Source organism: Odontesthes bonariensis, chromosome 22 (genome assembly GCF_027942865.1).
Source record: "Odontesthes bonariensis isolate fOdoBon6 chromosome 22, fOdoBon6.hap1, whole genome shotgun sequence".
In the NCBI taxonomy this organism is placed as follows: domain Eukaryota; kingdom Metazoa; phylum Chordata; class Actinopteri; order Atheriniformes; family Atherinopsidae; genus Odontesthes; species Odontesthes bonariensis.
Window position 1 is genome coordinate 24,406,656 of NC_134527.1, and position 21,854 is coordinate 24,428,509.

Genomic DNA, 21,854 nt, shown 5'->3' on the forward strand with positions numbered 1-21,854 from the left:
TCTGTAGGTCACTATCTGGCAGCACATCATCTTGGAGAGGCATTTTTTTTTCTGCTGTATATGCCTGCCAATTTGAATTTCCCTCTCTTGGCGATGCAACTTCCGCTTTCAGACAATGAACATAGCCGTCTCTCATTTTTTTCATCGAGAGCTTCTACGGCAGCTTGAGGCGGGGAGGTAAACTTTTGCCAATATCCGAGTGAAGGTTTATTGCCGTGTGTACTATCTGTGCGTCTTTAGCCCAATGTGCATCACAGTCCGCCGCAGCTTTAAATAAGTGCTGCCACGACCGAAAGGGAGAGGCACCGAAGATAGGCTCCCCGATATGAAATGAATATGCACAGAGACGATTCTGTGAAACAGATTTTTGCCGTTATCTGCAACCGGGCTGCTGAGGGATAAAGCGACAATCACAATAATAAAAGAATCAAGGGACTTTCGGCGCAGAAAGAGAGCCGAGAGGAAAGGGCTGCTGTGCGGGGGGACGCGAAGGGACTCGATCTGCATGTGAGACCGCTGGTCCTCACTCACCGGAGGCAAGAGATGCAGCCTGCGAGCAAGCTCCTGACTCTGATTCTCCTCATCTTTATGGGCACAGAACTCACCCAAGTAGGTTTCTTTTTTCTTTTTCTCTTTTTTCTTAACACCACCACCCCCTTCTTCCTATTTTAAAAGCTATACCTCGCGATTAATTGGCTCCAGATCCGCCGAGAGATTACCAGGTTACCTCATAAAAAAAAAAAAATAAGGAGCCCCGGTGAATTGGCCCTTTACCCCGCTTAAACAGATTAACGGGTGGGATTACATGATGTGAATACATCGCTCTTAACGGGCGCGGATAGATCCAGCAGAGCCCCTTCCACTATCTCCACCGCCGGGGCTGAAAAACGGGCCAGATAAGGGGGCACAGACTGAATGATCGGTCAATTTTCTCATTAGTAAATGGTCCTATTTATCAATTGCAGCACTATTCTGGTGTGATATGTTGTTTGTGCCTTTCTCTACAAATACCATCGTTGAATGATGGGCTGCTGCTCTTTAGTGTTGTAAATCAGGGCACCACAATCAAACACTGTGTGTGTCAAACAGTGGAAGATGTTTTTTGAGCATGCCCAATGACCACAGAGTGACTTGTCTGTGTGAAGGGAGGAGAACAATTCAACAATGGAGAGCCACTCAGCTCAGAAGTAGTACACAATTGACAGTTATTAACATGCATATGTGTGATTGTTTATTGGAACTACCCGCTATGTGCACAGCAGTCATAAACATCACATCATAAATATTGGGTTTTCATCAATGGAAGGGTGAATTTATTCATCACCAGGGCCTGCTGCATCTGAGCTGAAGAATGTTATTATTCAACTGCCTTTGCTTGAGCACCAAGCCATATTTCATGGGCTTCTCTGTTATTGGTTGGTAATTGAAGACAAAAAGAAGAAGTAGAAGAAAGTAAAATTTAAAACAAGGGACCATCAATAAATTCTGTTTCCACTGATATACCACAAGTCCCAAACTCAATAAAGTGGGTGTGAAATTGTTTGCTGCAAGCCCCACTGGCCCTGATAACCAATGTGTTAGAACAATATTGACAGAATATTGCTTTGAGAGAAATATGCCAGCAATTGATCTCCAAAAAATTATGTGAAATGTCACTGCACTGAGAGGGTAGCTTTTTTTTAATTATTATTATTATTATTGTTGAGATCTTATCAGCTTGCTTCATTTATGTGGAGCTGTTGTTTTGATCAGAGCTTTTAACATTACACACAGTTATTCCAGGTGTGATGTTATATTTGGAGGGAGTCTGTTTTAACCTGCAGTCTGTAATCTGAAGTGGTTATACAGTACAGGACAGCTTCATAAATTGATGGAAGCCATCAGAAAAAAGTAGGAAAGCGAGCTGGTTTCACTTAGGGTTTTGTGACAGTAGGTATGAGTCCTGCACAGTGCAGGTCAAGGCACACATAACAATGACAGTCTTTGTCAGATGACCTGAGAGTGTGTGTCATGTTCTTGAAGGTAAGTCAATATTAGACAAGAACCATGCCTGTCTGCTGCCTTCCAAGAGAACAGAACGACAAGATACACTAACAGGCTCTATTTTTGCTAACCTCTCCTACATAAAGCTCACAGTACATTTCACTGTAGGAAAGCTAGGCGTCTCCACATCTCATCTCTGATTGAAGCCAGATATAAAAAGAGAGAGGTGTATCTACGCACACAAAAAAAGACAGAGCGCATTTTACTGCCAGGTTACTCATCTAAAGAAAGCCACCCAAGCGTTGACTGCTGATGTTAAACATTGGTACCCCCTCAATGACCACATTAAACACCTTACTTCAAAAGCGTCACACAGTTTCGGACGGTATGAACAAGGGCAGCTCTTTTCTTAACATCTGGCTGCAGGAGCAGTGACAGGTTTGAGTAGTTGCACCCTCTCATTCCGTCTGCCCTCAGTCATTCACTACTGTCCCACCTCACTGAGAGATTGGGTGGTTTTACACTGTGTTCACACCGAGAAGAATAGTAAGCAGGCAGAGCGGCATCTGTTGCTCACCTAGTGGCTCCCCCATGGCTGCGGGCCGACATCCTAAACTGTCTCAATGACACCTGACAAAACAGATGGCACTGCTAATACCGCTCCTTGGACATAATGCATCCTAATAATCATCCTACAAACTATCTTTTCAGAAAAAAAAGGGGGCGGTTATATGTATATGAGGACTTTGCGTATGGCAATAACTATCCTCAGTGCTATCCAACATACACTACACAGGTTGCAGTACAGGAGCATTTTGAAGTTACAGAATTTTGTGTGTAAAGAAAATAAATAAATAAATAAATAAGTGGTTGTATATGAGAAACTGAGACAGAGTTTAACTGCATTCCAATATGCGTGGTGTGATTGGCAGCTGGGGTTGAAGCTATTTATTATTCAGTATGGCTGGCTGAGTGACAAAGCAAGGGGGAGCGAAAGTGAGCAGAAGAGGAGTAGGTGGAGGTACGGTGCATTTTGCAATGTACACGCGGGCTGGAAATGTGATTTTTCAGTACCTCATGAACACTTAACACAATGGATGCTGAATGTGACACTGTGATTATCCTACTGAATGCACAAAATACAAAAACTGTTACTAGCACACTACTAGTCTTATGAAGCTTTGATGGTTTTTTTCATGTTTGGTCATTACTGATGTGTATTGGATATTTACCATCTTATTTGTTTAGAAAAATCAAAACCTTTTACCTACACCTTAATTTATAATGCGTGTCTTGTGTTGTAAAGGTGAAACTAATTAAGTTAAACCAAACAAGCAATTTGCTCAAATCCACAATGCATGGTCATAATGATAAAAGTTCTCTTATATAGATATTTCAGATCTTGTAGTCATTATGAAACCCCCTTCATCTTTGTGCAATGAGTGCAACTCTAATGAAATTATCCTTAACACACAAATTCTTGATAATCTGACATGGTTGATTCATTGATTGATTGGTTCATTGAATCATCTTTTATCAGCTCTGTGCTATACCTTATTACACAACCCCCGACAGGCCAGCGGAGCGCAGCGGTGAACTGACCCCCACCAATACCTCAGTGACCCTGCCAGTACCTTACAGTACCCCAGCAATGTGAGCTAAAATATGAAAAGTCACTTGCTGTAAATGTGGGGTAGATGGATGGAAAGGAAAAGGGAGAGAAGGGGAAGGCAAGAGAAGAATTTGTGTGCAGTTTTTGCAAACTTCCCTTCAATCTTTTTACTAGAGAAATGCATTATGTAACTTCGGAGGGCTCATGTATTCTGCATTTTATACAGTTCATCAGATTACGTTCATTAACTGTCCATCTGTTGAAATAAATACGCCTACTCTGAAAGGTGTGATTTTAAACAAAAGCATGCATCAAATCTTATAAGATTAATAAAAAAATAAGCTACTTACGTTAACGTTTCATGTAAAAAAAAAATCAAATATGTAGATTTTTCATAGGCTATTGTGTGCCGTTAGTTTTCTTTAAAAAAAAAAGAAAGAAAAAATAAATCATGTATTTTCTCCCGCAACACCAAATTGAGCTACACGATGGCGCCAGAGTCACACGCATTAGAAGCTCGTTCTGAAGGAATCCTGTAACGCATCTAAAGCATGAGCCCTGGCATTTCACTGCCTTTGCAACACGACATCCTGTGAGTGTATTAGATTTATGTGGCCTGTGCAGTCATACACTACGGTGAAAGCTCTGACAATCAGTGTGCCGAAGAGGCTCGGGTCTATGACAATGAGGGCAGTTGAGAGAGAAATGTCAGGGTTTGCTATAAATAATCTCTCAGTATCATAGTCGGCTGACCTCAGCCGCACTACTCATTGCCACCCCTCAAGGAACAGTCTGTGTCGGACAACTATGAACGACTAAAGCGCAGTCCAAGATGGGATATGATCGAACCCCAACCTGGCTGACATCATTGCGTCTGGCGCTGTAGGGATCGTAGTACCTCCTCCTTCCTCCTCATCCATTTGGAGCCGCCTTCGCGTGTAGTCAGTGGCATTTAATCAGAGGGCGCACCAAGGCAGGAGGCGGACCGTCGGGCGTGAACCAGATAGTAACGGTGAATTGGAGAGGCAGCAGTGCGCGGGACAACGAGGGAAGAAGAGCCGTCCAGAGAACGTTTCCAGCTGCTGCTTTCAATTTGCGCCCTTTTATCCTTCAGTGGACCAAGTCTGATAGCTTTGTCTTTGTCTCGACCCTATTGTTTCGGTATTCTCTGTCGCTACTGACAGTGCGTCCTTTGGAGATGTCCACGAAAAGACGAGCCGAGACGGAGTCCCGGTTGAGACATCAGGATGCTCTGGGCAACAAGACTCGCCTCCCTTATTTCTCTCTGGAGTTTGTAGAATGAAGAAGGATTAAATAAAGTCCGAGCAGAGTGCAAAGATGACGGTGCCTTTGCTGAAGATCGGGGTCGTGCTGAGTACCATGGCGATGATCACCAACTGGATGTCGCAGACCCTCCCATCTCTGGTGGGGCTTAATACTACCAGGCTCACGGCGGCACAGGGAGGCTACCCAGACCGGAGTACAGGAGTAAGTTGCACAGATTTCCTACGGCTGATTGGCTTTTTTTTTTTTTACTGAAGGAATTGCAAATAAATCATGCGCGCTTGGGTAGTCCATAATTTAGAGGGGAGATTCTATCATGCGACTGCAATAGTAGCTAAAAGACTTGGAGGGGCATCATAGACTCTTCCTCCTGCGTCTGATGCTGCTCAGGCTGCCACTGGGCTGTTGGGACATAAGCAGCCTGCACTAAGTGGGAAGTTGGTTATTTTTCTCTGGTGCCAGATTAGGGTATTTAGAGGTGAAATAGGATACAGGAGCGCTGTCATTACTTCTCTTCTGAAACAGCAGGAATCTCGGTTCTTCCATCCGCTATCTAATGTGAACGTGTGAATGAGCGAGGCGCCCAAAGCAGTTGCTGGAGAGTCAAAAATGAAGCGTTCGATGTTATGCTCCCGCGCGCGCTCTGGTTAAAAATAGAAAATGGGAATAATTAGAACAGTGAACGCAAAGGATACGGTTAATCTTGTGGGCTGTATCCTGAATGCACCATGTTTATGCCATGATTTTGAGAAGATACCTGCACACATAATCAATCATTATTTCTTCTTTTTTTGCACTGAGTAGCTGAGAGTAGACAGGTGCTCCATTGAAATTCATTGTCTCATCAGCACACCCGTAGCTGGATAGCTGGTTGCTCCTTTTTAGATTTTGTGAAGTCACTCGTTCTTACTAATTAAAGCAATCAGCAGGTCTGTACAGTCGTTTTTATTTTTATTTTACCGCAGATGCAGTGGTTAATATCTTTCCCAATAGTCAAGCTCTTATCCGATCAGCAGGTTAGTCAATGGAGTGGTTCTCTCTTATGAAAAAAAATCGACGTCATACTTCTTACATATCAGAGCTCTCTCTCTCTCTCTCTCTCTCTCTCTCTCTCTCTCTCTCTCTCTCTCTGACTCTCTCTTTCACACACAGACACGCACACCCACACAAACAACCCACAGAATAATGGGAGTAGTTTCAGTGCTTTTGATTGGCTCTCTTTTTCTCTGGTGTGGTTTTAAAATGTTTAGTATTTGTGACGAATGGGCGGGGCCTGATTGTCCTGTGTTCAGATGGTAATTTTTTTTATAAAAGAAAGTCTTTGAATCAAAGTAAAAATAGTAGTCAGGTGTCTCCCTTTGACATTTCCTACACAAATACCCTCTTATCTTTTTCATTTCTTTTGTCAGAGTTGCTTTTATGAGCCTCCCGCTTTGTTCCTCACTCTCCAAGTATCACCTCTGACCTTTTGCTTTTTGTCTTTTTGCCTGCTCGTTTCAATTAAGGTGTTGCCAGCAAACCCGGAGGAATCGTGGCAAGTGTACAGTTCTGCCCAGGATAGTGAGGGTAGGTGTGTCTGCACTGTGGTGGCACCCCAGCAGTCCATGTGTTCACGGGATGCCCGCACCAAACAACTGAGGCAGCTGCTGGAGAAGGTAATTGTCAGTTAACTACCCCTCAACTGCTATCAAAGTCACAAAATGCCCAGGGTAACCTTCCTTTCTCCTTTCATCTCTCTCACACACAAATTCATATGTGCAAAACATAGAAGCTTAACCAGTTCTGTGGTCACCCAATCACCTCTTTGCCCCTTGGACAAGAATAGAAATCATGTTCTAATGAGCTCCCTGGAAACCCAAAGCATCATGGGAGGCAGCTGTACACTGACTGAGTTTATATTGTACTGCACACACCCAAAGCAACATACCTAATGATGCAATCCAGCTCAATACTCAGACTGGGAGCAAAGACTACCTCATATACACAAATGGAGTGACTTTACAAATGACAATGTTTTATGGAAAAGTTTAGATAATCCCCCCCAAAAAATGTAGATTTGCTCATTAACAGAAGCAGCCCGAGTTTTTCTGAGTAACTAGCATATATTTAAAGAATTTGTGCAACAAAACAGTTTTGAAGAAAGCAAATGTCTTAACAGTATGCATTCTACACTTCCAGCATGTGTCTGAGGCCCCTGACTAGTTGGCCTGATGTCAGAGTTTGTGAATCACTGCGAAATGAATGCCGAGCCAAAACAACATATTGAAAGCCTGTTGCATTTTCTGTACAACTAACACTTCAATTACACCATGTGAAAAAAGAGGGTTGGTGAATTATACAGGCTAATATGTACTTGTGGCATCCCAGGTCCAGAATATGACCCAGTCCATCCAGGTGCTGGACCAGCGTACGCAGAGGGACCTGCAGTATGTAGAGAAGATGGAGGTTCAGCTTCGTGGTCTGGAGACCAAGTTCAGGCAGGTGGAGGAGAACCACAAGCAGAACATCGCCAAGCAATACAAGGTATGGAGCCGATGATCCAGCCATTGTTCCCATTCCTTCATAGCTGCTCTGTAGCTCATCACTAATGGCCTAAACCATTTAGTCTTTGTGTGTTTCCTCTGTCAGTACATACTGCGTAGCAAGAAATTTATAGTGCATTCTTAGTTAAAGAGGTTAAATAAATGGTTTCATAAATTCAACTGTCAACATTATGACATTTTATTTGATGATTGTCAGCCAAATAACCGCAAAAAATGAAATTGCCTAATGTCTTAGTCCCATAATAGTTTAATAAAAGCCAAACACCCTAAGTGGTGCAGCTGCCTCTGTCTGTCCAAACTCTACAAAAAAAAACTGGATGGTGCATCTGTAAATGTTTGTATTTATGCCTGTAATCACCTCCTTTTTAAATGCAAATCCAACAAATATTCACCTCCAAATTACTGGGCTCTCCTTTTCATTTAGTTTGAAACTAAAATGTGCCCGCAACAGTGCTGTGTTGTTTGGCTTTGCAAAAAAATCCATGACTTGAAAGACAATTGGTGAAATATTACTAGTTAAATCATTAGACATAAACACATTATCTGTCTAGGTACAATTACACTGCGTCAGAAGATGATGACATGATTAAAAGAAGTGCCTGTCAATCCTCAAATAGTTGAAAACTACAAAATATTTTTCTGTTTCGTTCAACTTTAGAAATCTCAAATTATCACAGTCAGAATGTTGTGTAATAGCTGTGACATTTATTCATATCTTCAGTTTTTAACTAACTCACTTAAAAACATGTAGATGGAGATGAAATCTTAAATAAACTGGAATAAGGACATTTAATTGATTTAATGTTACTTTGTTGCATGAAAACAAGATGTCTGCTTATTGGCTTTGACAGCAGCATCTATTTGATAAAGTTTCAGGAGCAAATCCACTGAAACTAATTTTTTTGCAAATAGGGCGACATATTGTTTCACATTAATTCTAATATGATGCATCTGTAATTCTACACAGAAATTTTTGATATCCCTCATCAAAATGATAGAATTTTTACTACTACATTAGCAACTTGTTTTCCATTTTAAAATAAATTATTATGGTCTCAATAAATTGTTATTATTCTAAGCCAGAAAAAAGGAATAAGTCCTACGTTAATGTCAGACATTTGTTTTTGTTTGCTCAAAAACGGAGCAAAATAAAAAAAAAAAATCCCTTCAATTAAGAAACAAGACATCTCAGGAGTTAAAAAGCTGCCAGAACCAAATAATTTTTGCATTGAAAATTATATGGAATTAAATCAGTAACCAGCTGTTAAAGACTTAGAATAGTTTTTTTGTTTATTCATTTGACTATAAAACTGTCAAAACCTCCTTTAAATCATTTTAATAGCAAACTATTTTAATCAAGAATGGTTTAAGACATATTTTACAAGAATCTTCAACTGTAGGAATTTGGTGTTATATTTCAGACAAATTAAGTTTCATTTGTGCATTAACCCACAAAATCAAAGCAGCTTCCATATTTATACCATCTTACCTGGACCGCTACACGTGTGTGATTCTCTAATTTGTGCATGCAGAAATCATCATGCTGCCAACACCATGTTCAGTGCATGTATGCAATTTACTGTAACACATCTTAAGTGCATTGTACCAAGTGTGTGTGCCTTTGTGTGTCTGTTAGTTAGGTTAGCAAGCTCTAGCTCCTGTCAACAGTTTGTCATTTTCTTGCTTGCAGGGCTAACTTTAAGACATGTAAAGAGAGCCACAGGGACGAAGAGGCAGGTCAATTCCAGATTCCCCTGAACTGGGCCACAGTACTGAGAGTATTTGGGCATCAAACAGTTAATTTACCTTTTAGCACCATTAAGACTAAGAAACCCCACCCTTGTCCCAAACCAACCCACCACTGATCTCTTCCTGCATGTTACTGCTGTTAAAGTTTTCCATCTAAAAGCTTTTTCTAAGCGTAAATACATTATTATTATTATTTATTATTATTATTATTTTTATTATTATTATTAATTGCTGTTATTCATTGGATTTATTTTTGGGCTTTTGTCTATGCATATTTGGTTACTCAACAAATCTCTGCGTAAAACTTTAAACGTAAAAATTCGAGACACTTTGTTGTGTGTGACATGTAAAAGCATGTAACCCTTAATACGATGTTGCATTTTAAACAATGATGACCAATAAAGAGCTTTCCCAATTGTTGTCGGTGTACTGAGGGCTTGCTTTTTAACGGCTGCTCACTGTCGGGACGGAGCCACCTGCTCTGCTCGTCCAGCGGGTGGAGAATATTCTCTGGGTTTGACACACACTTGCACAGACAAAACACAGCTGTTCACACACAAACACTGAACACGGACACAAACAGTGAAGAGGCAGGATAGGATAGTTAGAGTAGCCAGGCTTAGACAGGTGTTTTTTTTTTTCTCTTTCTTTTCTTTTATGGACAGCAGGTCTCCTTTTGGCGCGCATGACACTCAACCGAGCTTATTCTAATCCTTTCAGGCCATAAAAGCGAAAATGGAGGAACTTAGACCGTTGATACCAGTGTTGGAGGAGTACAAAGCCGATGCCAAATTGGTATTGCAATTTAAGGAGGAGGTCCAGAATCTGACGTCAGTTCTAAACGAACTACAGGAGGAGATGGGGGCCTATGACTACGAGGAGCTTCACAACAGAGTGTCAAATCTTGAGGAGAGACTCCGAGCATGCATGCAAAAATTAGGTAGGCACAGAAAGTTATTGACACACACTCTGCTTCAAACATGTGCATGCATAAACACGAACAGCCAGAAAGACATCCGCAGGCATATTCACATGATACAGGATATGAGAAGAACATCATCCATGGCTTTGATGCTCTACCAAAATACACATTTCACAGAGAAATCGAGAAACTCCTTCGCCCATTGCATTCTTATGGTTCTGTTTGTCGGCATACTGGTATTACCATGGACTTTTTTTCGGGTCATTTTTACATTGTCAAAATCATCAAGTGATTGAATCCTTTAAAGAACTATGCATATACTCTGGGGTTGCATTTCAAGAAGGTAAGCTTCCCATTTTTAAGCATTTTTACTGCAAAGAAACACTGAAACAAAATTTTCTCCAAATCAGATGTGGTGCGTCTCTTTGTTTCACAGCTTTTATTTCAAAGCACATACATTATGCTCACTTACAGGTTAACAGTTGTATTTTGGGGTTCGGCCGGAAAAAGTTAACATGTTTTAATATTAAATGAACAAGCCATTTTTCTCAGACTGTATTTTTTGTATGCACATTTTGCCCCCCCCTGGTCTGAAATGTTTCATTTTAGCTCCTGTTTCTTTAAGGACCCCTCCCAAAAGAAAGAATGGTTGTTTGCCCAACACCCATTAAGCATACATTATGTAAATCTGTTCCATTATGATTTAGACAAGTCAGGAAAGAAAATTCTAAATTCCAAATTAGCAATTTCAGAAATTTGAGAAGCGATACCTCCTTTGAAAGGATGTCATTTGAACGTGTAAAATGTGGATGACGCACTGAAGGTAAGAGAGAGAAGTCTTTAATGAAGAATTTTATTGATATGTTGCTGCGTCTTTCGAAGCAATGGGTCAGTGGGATAGTAAAATATGTAATTCAGATATGAGGCGTGTAACTTTATTCCACTGGTACACGTACATATGTAGCTTTGGACAGATGAAGTGAGCATAAAGCGCTGTCATCTTCAGCTTGCACAATCTCATCAATCTTATCTTTGCTTTTAGCCCCGTGTCAGCCTCTTCACACCTGTGTCACAGCCCAGAGTGCTAATAGATGCACACCCACACGGTGACTAAGATATATTACAAGAGCAGAGACACTTACACACAGCACATCACGGGTATATTGTGTCCCTGTTTCAAATTATTCACTGTGCAAGATGATAGAAAGAAAATTGGGAAAAACTTTGGCTACAATGCCCACTGTTCCTTGTAGAAAGCTTGGACACACTGCAATTGCAGATAAATTAAATTCATCCACAATAAAAACGCAAGAAAGAAAAAGCTAATACATAATCTCAGCTCACCAGTCGCTTCTTGTGTCATTACTTTTTGCCTACATACATGCGCTTATTCAACCTATTGGCCTGGAGCCAATTCAATTCAATTCATTTTTATTTATATAGCGCCAAATACAACAAATGTCATCTCAAGGCACTTAGATAGTAAGTCCAATTCAAGCCAATTGGAATTCAATTAATTAATAATAATCATAATTCATAAAATAATCCAATTCGTTCATATAGAGCCAATTCAAAAACAATTTCCTAGCTAAGAAAACCAACAGATTGCACTGAAAACTTTTTGTTTTTCGGTCCAATCTCCCGGCCTGAGCGTGCCTGAGGCGACTGTGGAGAGAAACGACTCCCTTTTAACAGGAAGAAACCTCTGGCAGAACCAGACTCAGGAAGGGTGGCCATCCGCCTCGACCAGCTGGGGTTTGAGAAGACAGAAAGGGGGGGGGCCCGCAGCGGCGGCGGCACTGTAACACCATTCAAAGGATATCTGTTGGAACAGGGAAACACGAGTTAATGACCACAATAATATCACATATACATAAAGAGAGTGAGGAAAGGTGTGACAGATGAGGCCCCCCAGCAGTCTAGGCCTATAGCAGCTTAACTATGGGATGTTTCAGGATTACCTGAGCCATCCCTATTCAAGGTAAACACAAGAAACTTGTGCTAACGAAAAAATAAATAATAAAATAAAGGACCAGACTCAGTGAGTAATTCCCTATACTCCCTATATAGATCTGCTCCTCACACCACAACAACCATCTTTTTACAGCCACAAGCTACCTCAGCCTCTCACCAACTGCACACCAGTCACAGCGGGGTGGGGATGCAAACCCTGGTTCGGGTAGGGGGAGAAATAAAAGAGGTAAGATAAGCGGGAATGGGATTCAAACCCTGGTTCGGGTAGGGGGTAATGAAAGTATAGAGGGTGCCAGAGGTGGAGGCAGGACAAGACACACTAGCAGACACACTATCAGATTCAACAGACCTAACTATAAGCTTTATAAAAAAGGAAAGTTTTAAGCCTGGTCTTAAAAGTGGAAAGGGTGTCTGCTTCCCGGACATTTACTGGCAGCTTATTCCACAATAGAGGGGCCTGATAACTGAAGGCTCTGCCTCCCATTCTACTTTTAGAAACTCTGGGAACCTCAAGTAAACCTGCAGTTTGGGAACAAAGTGCTCTGTTAGGAAAATATCTTACAATGAGATCTTTAAGATATGATGGAGCTCGGTCATTAAGAGCTTTATATGTAAGGAGAAGAATCTTAAATTCTATTCTGAATTTAACAGGGAGCCAAAGAAGAGAAGCTAAAACTGGAGAAATATGATCTCTCCTGTTAGTTCTCATCAAAACTCTGGCTGCAGCATTTTGGATCAACTGAAGGCTTTTCAGAGAATATGTGGGACAGCCTAATAATAAAGAATTACAGTAGTCCAATCTTGAAGTAACAAATGCATGAATTAGTTTTTCTGCATCACTCTGAGACAGGATGTTCCTGATTTTAACAATATTACGAAGGTGAAAGAAGGCAGTCCTAGAAACCTGTTTTATATGCGAGTCAAATGATAAGTTCTGGTCAAAAATAACTCCAAGGTTCCTCACTGTAGAACTAGTAGCCAAGGAAATACCATCTAGAGTAACTATATAGCTAGACAATTTCTCCCTGAAACGCTCAGGTCCAAAGATAACGACTTCAGTCTTGTCTGAATTTAGAAGCAGACAGTTCTGAGTCATCCAGGTCTTTATGTCTTTAAGACATGCTTGTAGTCTGACCAACCTATTGGGTTCATCTGGTTTTATAGATAAGTACAGCTGAGTATCATCAGCATAGCAATGGAAATTTATGCCATGCTGTCTAATAATGTTACCTAATGGAAGCATGTATAAAGTGAAAAGAATCGGTCCAAGCACAGAACCCTGGGGAACGCCATGACTTACTCTGGTGTGTGAGGAAGATTCTTCATTTACAAGAACAAACTGAAATCTATCAGATAAATATGACTTAAACCAGCCTAATGCAGTTCCTTTAATCCCAATAACATGTTCAAGTCTGTGTAATAAGATACTGTGATCGACCGTATCAAATGCAACACTGAGATCCAACAGAACAAGCACAGACACAAGTCCGCTATCAGAGGCTAAGAGGAGATCATTGGTAACTTTCAGCAGTGCAGTTTCTGTGCTATGATGCACTCTGAATCCTGACTGAAACTCTTCAAACAGATTATTTCTGTGTAAGTGATCACAAAGCTGAGCTGCAACTATTTTTTCAAGAACTTTAGACATAAAAGGGAGATTGGATATAGGTCTATAATGAGCCAACACTTCTGAATCAAGAGTAGGTTTTTTAAGTAAAGGTTTAATTACAGCAACCTTAAAAGTCTGAGGTACATATCCTGTCAACAAAGACAGATTGATCAAATCCAATATGGAAGTGTCAATTAATGGGAAAACCTCCTTGAACAGTCTGGTTGGGATTGGGTCTAAAACGCAAGTTGATGGTTTAGAAGAGACTATTGCTGTTGTTAGTTCAGAGAGATCAACTGGGCAGAAGCCGTCTAAATACAAATCAGGTTCTAAAGATACTTCTAAAGCTGCTGTACTTGATGATACATCACTGATAATAGTGGGAAGGACTCCATCAATCCTCTCTCTGATAGAAACAATTTTATTAATAAAGAAGCTCATGAAATCATCACTGCTGAGAATAACTGGCTCAGCAGAGCTCTGACTCTTAGTCAGACTGGCTACAGTGCTGAAAAGAAACCTGGGATTATTCTTATTCTCTTCTATCAATGATGAATAATAAGCAATTCTAGCTTTACGAAGGGCTTTCTTATACGTTGTTAAACTATCTTTCCAGACTAACTGAGACTCTTCTAAATTAGAGGAACGCCACTGTCTCTCCAGCTTTCTTGCAGTCTGCTTTAAAGCACGCAGCTGTGAATTATACCAAGGAGCCAACCTCTTCTGACTGATTACCTTCCTTTTCAGAGGGGCAACATTGTCCAGTGCTGTATGCATTGAAACTATAGTGCTGTCACCAAGAGAGTCAAGTGCTGCTGGAGTAAAGTTTAGGTAGTCGTCCTCTGTCATATCTCCACATGGCAGTGAAGAAAAGGATGATGGAATTAATTCTTTAAATCTGGTTACAGCATCCTCTGATAGACACCTTCTATATGTAAATTTCTTCTCAGAAACTGTATAGTCAAGTAATGTAAACTCAAAGGTTATCAGAAAATGGTCAGATAAGACAGGGTTATGAGGGAACACTGTTAACTGTTCACTCTCAATGCCATAAGTCAGCACAAGATCAAGGGTGTGATTAAGGCAGTGAGTCGGTCTGTGAACACTCTGAGAAAATCCAATAGAGTCCAATATAGAATTAAAGTTCATATTCAGGCTGTCATTTTCAACATCTACATGAATATTAAAGTCACCCACTACAATGACTTTATCTGTACTCAGCACTAACTGGGATAAAAACTCTGAGAATTCAGACAGAAACTCAGAATAAGGGCCAGGTGGATGATACACAACAACAAACACAAGAGGTTTCTGGGATTTCCACTTTGCGTGGGAAAAACTGAGAATCAGAGATTCAAAAGAGCTCAAACTAATCTTGGGTCTGGGACTGATTAGTAACCCTGATCTGAAAATAGCTGCCACTCCTCCTCCTCTGCCTGTGGTTCGAGGAACGTGAACATTTAAACAGTCAGAGGGAGTTGCTTCATTAATGCTAACATGATCATCCTGCTGCAGCCAGGTTTCCGTAAGACAAAATATATCAATATGATGATCACAGATCAACTCATTCACGAACAGAGACTTCGAAAGGAGAGATCTGATATTCAGCAAACCACATTTAATAGTTTGATGTTTTTGTTCAGTTAAAGTTTTTGTTTTAATAATTTCTTTTTGCACAAGAGGATTTGCTCCTTTTGTGTTAATTGATTGGGTGGGTAGCAGCAGGTGGGAAGCTGCAGAGAAGTGTGTAAGACTACAACTCTGCATCCTGGTCTGAACCCTGGGTTGTCATGTGTCATCCTTTCCATTATTTCAACCTCAGTTCAAAGAACATGCCACTTCTTATGTCTGTGGTTAGGCTGCAAAAAGACAGGAGAGCAGCGACCTGCGGGACTTAACTACAGTGTGTGGGCAAGATCAGATGAGATGAAGGCAAGTCACACTGCGAGAATGGCTCAGGCAGAACAGAGGACAGCTATTCCTTTTATCTTCACACAGTTGCAGAGGCACTCATGCATAGTGCACACAAATACACTCCCAACACTCTCCCGCTACTGAGATTAAACTGGCGAAGGTCACTAGCCACATTTGCATAGAGAAAAACAGCATGTGAAAAATGGAGGGGGCAGAAGAAATTCCAGTACAGAGTAATAGATGGGAACAACTGATAAAGGGTGGTGTTTGGGAAGGAGAAAGTGAAGACAAGCAGAAAAGGTGAAAGAGAGTAACTAGAGTCTCAACAGAGCTGTCCTTCAAGCTGTTTTGTGCCATAGAGACTAACAGCCCAGCGGCTGATGGGACACAATAGCAATCAATCAACAGGACATGCCGGTTTGCTGGGCAATAATCAAATAAATAAATCTCCTTGTGTTGTGGCCCTGCAGTGTGGAGGTGTATAGAGCTTCAGGCAAATCCAGCCCCTGCACACAGAAACACAGATGAATGGGCCAGGAAGGTCACTCCTGTATATAAACACCTCAGCTACCTGCTCTGTTACCATTGTTCTACTTTCAGTTTAGTCTGTAAAGAACAAAATTAGAATATTTTATTTCATTAAAAACTGGCTCAGCCTCACTCTATGACTTAATTCCTCCTCTCTCCACCTTAAGTAAAAAATTGTATGTAAGTCCTAAAGGTATTAGAATATACTCATCAAGTTAAATACTAAGCTCTAAAAAATTTTGAGACAATGTATGATAATGTATGACTACTTTAATGATAAGAAAATGTGCCATTTAGTGTTATTTAAATCTCTACTATTTCCTGATTGGTGCAAATTTTCACATTACCCGTTTCCCAACCGAGCCCCTTAAACAAGTGAGAGAAGCTCATCAATGATAAAAGTATCAAATAACCAAAATTCTAACTTTAAAAAAAGACTTTTCATTCCGAAGCTTCTGGAAACAAGTGTTGGCTTCAGATCTAAAACAACATTTTGATTTGAGGGCTAATGGTTTTTTTTGTTACACCAACTGCATTTCCCATTTGGTTTTCTACGTGCACTGCTCTCTCATTCATGCCAAGTAAATTTAGGCCAAAAGGGGATTAGACCCTGTGTGCAGCTCTAGAATCCAGATCCATCAGTGTACTTCCCAGAAGCCTACAATAGTAATGGTCATCTAAAGATAGACACATGATTAGAGAAAAGAAATAAATAAATCAATGGCCAATGATATAATGCAGACTCTCATTCCACTGAGGGTTATATAAGGGACTCAACCCCAAATAGAAATAGTAGATGCTGCTCATGTGCTTGTGTCTCTCAGCTGCAGTCGAGGTGAGATGCCCACAAATTCGCACATACACGACATATGCTGCAAATAGAGACACGCAAAAAGCTCCAACAGAGAGCCACAAGTTTTATTATGTAAGAGACAGAAATGTGATAGTATTGGTGAGGTTACATAAAGGAGCCTAATAAGCTGAAGAAGAAAAAATGTAACATGACATTTAACAACAATGAAGAACACGAGAGATGATAGGGCCGTAACAAAAGGGACTAATGGATGGGATGCTTCACAGAGAAAGCCTCTAATGAAAATCTCAAATGAGCAGTCGTCACAGTCCAACTCTTTGAATTAGCTTATTAGACTGACTCACTCCATCCGTGTGATTAGATAAACTCTTGAAGATCATTTCATTGACCTTTGTCTGTGAAAAACGGTCTGATAAAACAGCCTAAGAAATGGATGTACCGAAAAGCATAGTCATTGGGTAAAACCACGTCTCCCATCTCTGCCTGTGCTTATTAAAGAGGGTGCATTAATCTGTGAGAAAAGAGAGAAACTGAGCCCAGTGTTAGATAGTCAAATTTACATTCACACCTCAATCAACATTAATTTACACTATGGCGGCTCACAAGTTTCACACAGATGCAGAATAAACAGAGGCTCTCCCTTTCTTATTCTTCACTTCTTTCACCTCTTCACATGTCAATTTTCAGAGTAAAACAGGCATCTGCATGTGTGAAGTGAATAATAAGTACTTCTTGTAGAGTACATCCTGCAAAGAGAAGTGCAGATACAAAGCAACAAGTTGGACATAAACTCCTTCATCCTTCAGGCAAATTCATTTGGTTTTGAAGTAAATACAAGCAAGCAGAGTTTGGATTAAGTTGAAAACCCAAAGGGGTGTTACTGCAGATGTTCCCATCTCACTTTTGTCCTTGCAGCATGTGGCAAACTGACGGGCATCAGTGATCCCATCACAATGAAGACATCCGGATCCAGGTTTGGCTCCTGGATGACTGATCCTCTGGCACCTGAAGGTGATACTCGGGTACGTACAGCACAAAGTCACACAAGCATCTTTCAGACATGCACCTGTTGCCATTAATCTGATGGAAACTTAACATGTTGGTTCTGGACTTTGGTTTGTTCGGTTTCAACCAGGTCTTCTGACAGAACTACATTGTTCCATATAGCACGTTTGCACTCAAAAAATTTCAAATTACTACATTGTAATTACTCTTTTCAAGACACTGATAACTCTCCACATCTCCCTCATATTAACTTGACCAAAAACAGAGGAGGAAGAAGGGGATGGCAGAAGGGGCAAGTCGATTAAACCTTGGAATCTAGTGCAGTTTCCTCACCATTGTTTGGTTGATGCTGAGAGCATTGTATTGTAGGTGATACGCATAATTAATCATAGTTTTTATTTGATTTTAAAACTTTTTTTAAGCAAAAATATACTCTTTTCCCATGTACTATATTTTCAATTTTATGATTGTAAACTGAACATCTTTGGTTTGAATAATTGAAATTCTGTAATGCCAATATCACTTATTGGTTGCAGCCCCCTAAAACTAGAAAAATCCAAACCAAAACCCTTTCCTGTGTTGTCATTCAGGAAATGAGCACCTGAAAAATCTGCTAGTTAAAAGTTGTATGATTTCTGAAGCTAGAAATGACCTCTTTTACATGGACAAACAACTCGCATAGTGAACTCTGATAACCTCAAATGTAAACTGATTCCAGCTACTTTGCAGCTGATTTCCTCTGATTCCCTTTTGCGTAGTAGGCCGTCTGTTGACTCTGTTAATAGTTCGGTCTTCATTACTAAAATCCATCAAAGTGAAATGCAAAGAATATGTGAATGTGGTTTTCACAGAAAATTGGAGGAATTTGATAAATAAAGAAAGTTAAGATAATATTTAGCCTGCAGGAAAGGCAACTTTTTTAGTTGATGTATTAATGTATTTAATGTATTTAATGGCTACTTAATGTATTTTGAGCAGACCACATGAGAGATGTGCTGCATCGTCTAAAGACACAAGAGAAGAACTGAATGTAACTGACAGGAGCAGACCTGTCTGCTGGACTTCTTTTTATCTCTGTGTCTACTTATCTTTGCCTCTTATTTTTATTTGTCAAGGCCTATTTTCTTGATGTGAATAATTTTTTGGTCAATCACAGCAGCACATGGAACCATGTAGTGGGCAGGCTTTAGCAGTATCAGTCCTGCTGAGTAGGGAAGGTATTAGCCCACCACCAACAGGGCCAGAGGGAAGCAGCTGAAATTCTTTTATCTGGAATGACGGGCATTATCCCCACAAGGCCTGACGTTTGCCACCTTACGGCTGTCGTCTGAACAGTTCAGAAGCTGCTAGATCTCAGCTTCATTTGCTTCCTAAAGAAGTCTCAGTGCTAGCTTAATTGGGATGCTTGTTGATGGTGTGATTTGATTTATTCTGTGTGTGATCTGCATGCAAGATTATGACACTCATATGGGCACACAGACAAATAATGAGACTTTGAGCTCTGGAGTAGTGTTGTGCTTTAATCTTAAGGCAAAATTCTCTTTCTTGTCATGATGTTTAGGTCTGGTACATGGATGGCTATCATAACAACCGCTTTGTACGGGAGTACAAGTCTATACATGACTTTATGACGACTGATAACTTCACATCCCACCGGCTGCCCCACCCTTGGTCAGGAACAGGTCAGGTGGTCTATAACGGCTCCATCTACTTCAATAAATTCCAGAGCCATGTCATCATCAAGTTCGATTTCCGTACGTCCTCCATCAGCAAGTCCCGGCAGCTTGACTACGCCGGCTTTAACAATGCGTATCACTACGCCTGGGGAGGCCATTCTGACATTGATCTGATGGTGGACGAGGGCGGTCTGTGGGCTGTCTACGCTACCAACCAGAATGCCGGCAACATTGTTATCAGCAAGCTGAACCCCAACACTCTGCAGATCATCAAGAGCTGGACCACCAACCACCCCAAAAGGAGCGCTGGAGAGTCTTTTATGATCTGTGGCACACTCTACGTCACCAACGGCTACTCGGGAGGCACCAAAGTCTACTACGCCTACTCAACCAACTCCTCTACTTATGAGTACATCGACATAGCCTTCCAAAATAAGTACTCACATATCTCCATGCTCGACTACAATCCACGTGACCGTGCCCTCTATGCTTGGAACAATGGACACCAGGTTCTCTATAATGTGACACTGTTCCACGTCATCCGCTCAGAAGAACTGTAATGAAAATGGATTTAAAACATAAATATATATCGTCTGTGTAGAAAATCTCACTATATTAAAAATATATATATCTGCGAAGGAAAAGACTATGGCGAGACCATTCTATTTATTATAACTCAAATCATTTCTGAGACTGCATCATCAGTGAATGCAAAGTCTATTGAATGTGCTTCTGAAAAAAAAAAATCTAAAATTAAAGGGTTTCATTCCAAAGTGTGACATATAAAACTCTATGTAAGATGGTATCACAAAAAAGAAAAAGTTGATTGTAAGAACACAATAATGTTTTGTAAGTCAAGTTGTCGATATGACATCTGACTTCAATAGTTTGTAGGCTTTATTTTGATAGCTGCTATCCTTTTCTTAGAGGCATTTTGTTTTGGAATGAAACTCTTTAATCTTTTGCCGTATAGAAAATGATTGTAAAAGTAGAACATATATCAGACTAAAAAGAATGAGAACGGATGCCAAAAAGAAAGAAACATCACACTTTTTTATATCATGGAATATTCATCTAAGCTCACACCTGCGGCTCATGTTCTTCTGCCAAAGTCCTCCCTGACGAACTTTTCTTGTGGTCAACGGGGGTCCTGAAACATGGACTGTTATTAATAAACTGTTGGACCCCCATGTCCAATGGACAAAAGTGGGAGGTCAGTCAATACAGAAGACTTGATAGCCAAATGGAGGTGGTCTGTCACATTGTTTTTATCAAGTACAGTAGCAAATCTAAAGTCTGTAGAGAAACAACAATAACATCACCCACTAAAAGACCTGAAGACACTGACTGTTGACAGCGCTGTTTTTTGATCTGATTTTTCCTGTGTTGGTGACTATGTGTGAAGGCTTTCTTTGCATGAGTGTTTTCTATCACCCCAGTCTGCTCCTCTGAATGTCTTTTGCTGTATGATACTATAAAAAAAAAAAAGAAGAAAGAAGAGATCAAGTGGGAGGCGGAACAAGGTAAGACGCCTTTGGGATTTTAAGGATTTTCAAGTATATTTACTTTTTTCCTGTTTTTTTCTATTTAGTTGCAGTTTTGTTTATTTCTGTTTCTTTGATATCTTTTTTTTAAAAGAATATTCTTGTATCACTGTAACTGTTGGCACCGCTTTTGCCTCTGTACTTGTTTATTTGGATTGTGTAGGAGGAATCTATCTAGCTTTCACCTTTCTGAAGTAAAAAAAATAACAGAATGTATGAAGTATTGTATCTTGGACAAGGAAACCTGGTTCTCTTGTCTTCAACTAACATCATGCGCCTGAAGTAGGGAAAGGTTTTTTTTGTTTTTTTTAGAGGATAATCCTGTCTTTTGTCATGTATTTCCCCACTGCTAGTGAAGGAAAATGTTGTTTAAATGTATACTCTTGCTGAGGACGAAAGCTTTTCACTCTTTTCGCGCTTTGCTGGACATGTGTTGTATCTGAATTGAGATAGTTAATGATTCGTGTCAATAAAATGGAGAAAACTTATCCTTGGATCGTTGCCTTAAAAAGCGTCAAGAAACCATAATAGCCACACAATTACAAAACTAGCCAGCTCTTATTTCTTGTTTTTATTCATTCGAATTACACAGAGCTGCCATTCAGATCTGCTGTTGCATTCAGATTGTGTGAGGTTATACGCCATTTTGAAATGACACATTCTCCTATTGCGAATGAAAAGTGAAATTTAAAGGCAA

At 40.3% G+C, this 21,854-nt stretch overlaps 1 protein-coding gene across 2 annotated transcripts; it reads left to right on the plus strand.

The window, feature by feature from the left end:
- Positions 1-110: 110 nt before the first annotated feature.
- olfm1b (olfactomedin 1b) lies at positions 111-21,632 on the plus strand. 2 transcript variants are annotated; one of them, XM_075455279.1, is made up of 6 exons: positions 111-609; positions 6,385-6,534; positions 7,247-7,402; positions 9,892-10,111; positions 17,848-17,954; positions 19,499-21,632. In XM_075455279.1, exons 1-6 carry the CDS (start codon positions 544-546, stop codon positions 20,171-20,173), a joined length of 1,374 nt encoding a protein of 457 aa, XP_075311394.1. In that variant the 5' UTR covers positions 111-543; the 3' UTR covers positions 20,174-21,632. The 2 variants fall into 2 exon arrangements, with proteins under 2 accessions (XP_075311394.1, XP_075311393.1); XM_075455278.1 differs by lacking the exon at positions 111-609 and adding an exon at positions 4,228-5,083.
- Positions 21,633-21,854: the final 222 nt, after the last annotated feature.

What these genes read in the sequence shown, in the direction of transcription:
- olfm1b (XM_075455278.1), top strand. Translation starts at nt 4,934, where the DNA reads ATGACGGTGCCTTTGCTGAAGATCGGGGTCGTGCTGAGTACCATGGCG. An exon ending in ACCCAGACCGGAGTACAGGA is followed by an intron (nt 5,084 to 6,384) that starts GTAAGTTGCACA and finishes GTTTCAATTAAG; the next exon opens with GTGTTGCCAGCAAACCCGGA. An exon ending in AGCATGCATGCAAAAATTAG is followed by an intron (nt 10,112 to 17,847) that starts GTAGGCACAGAA and finishes TTGTCCTTGCAG; the next exon opens with CATGTGGCAAACTGACGGGC.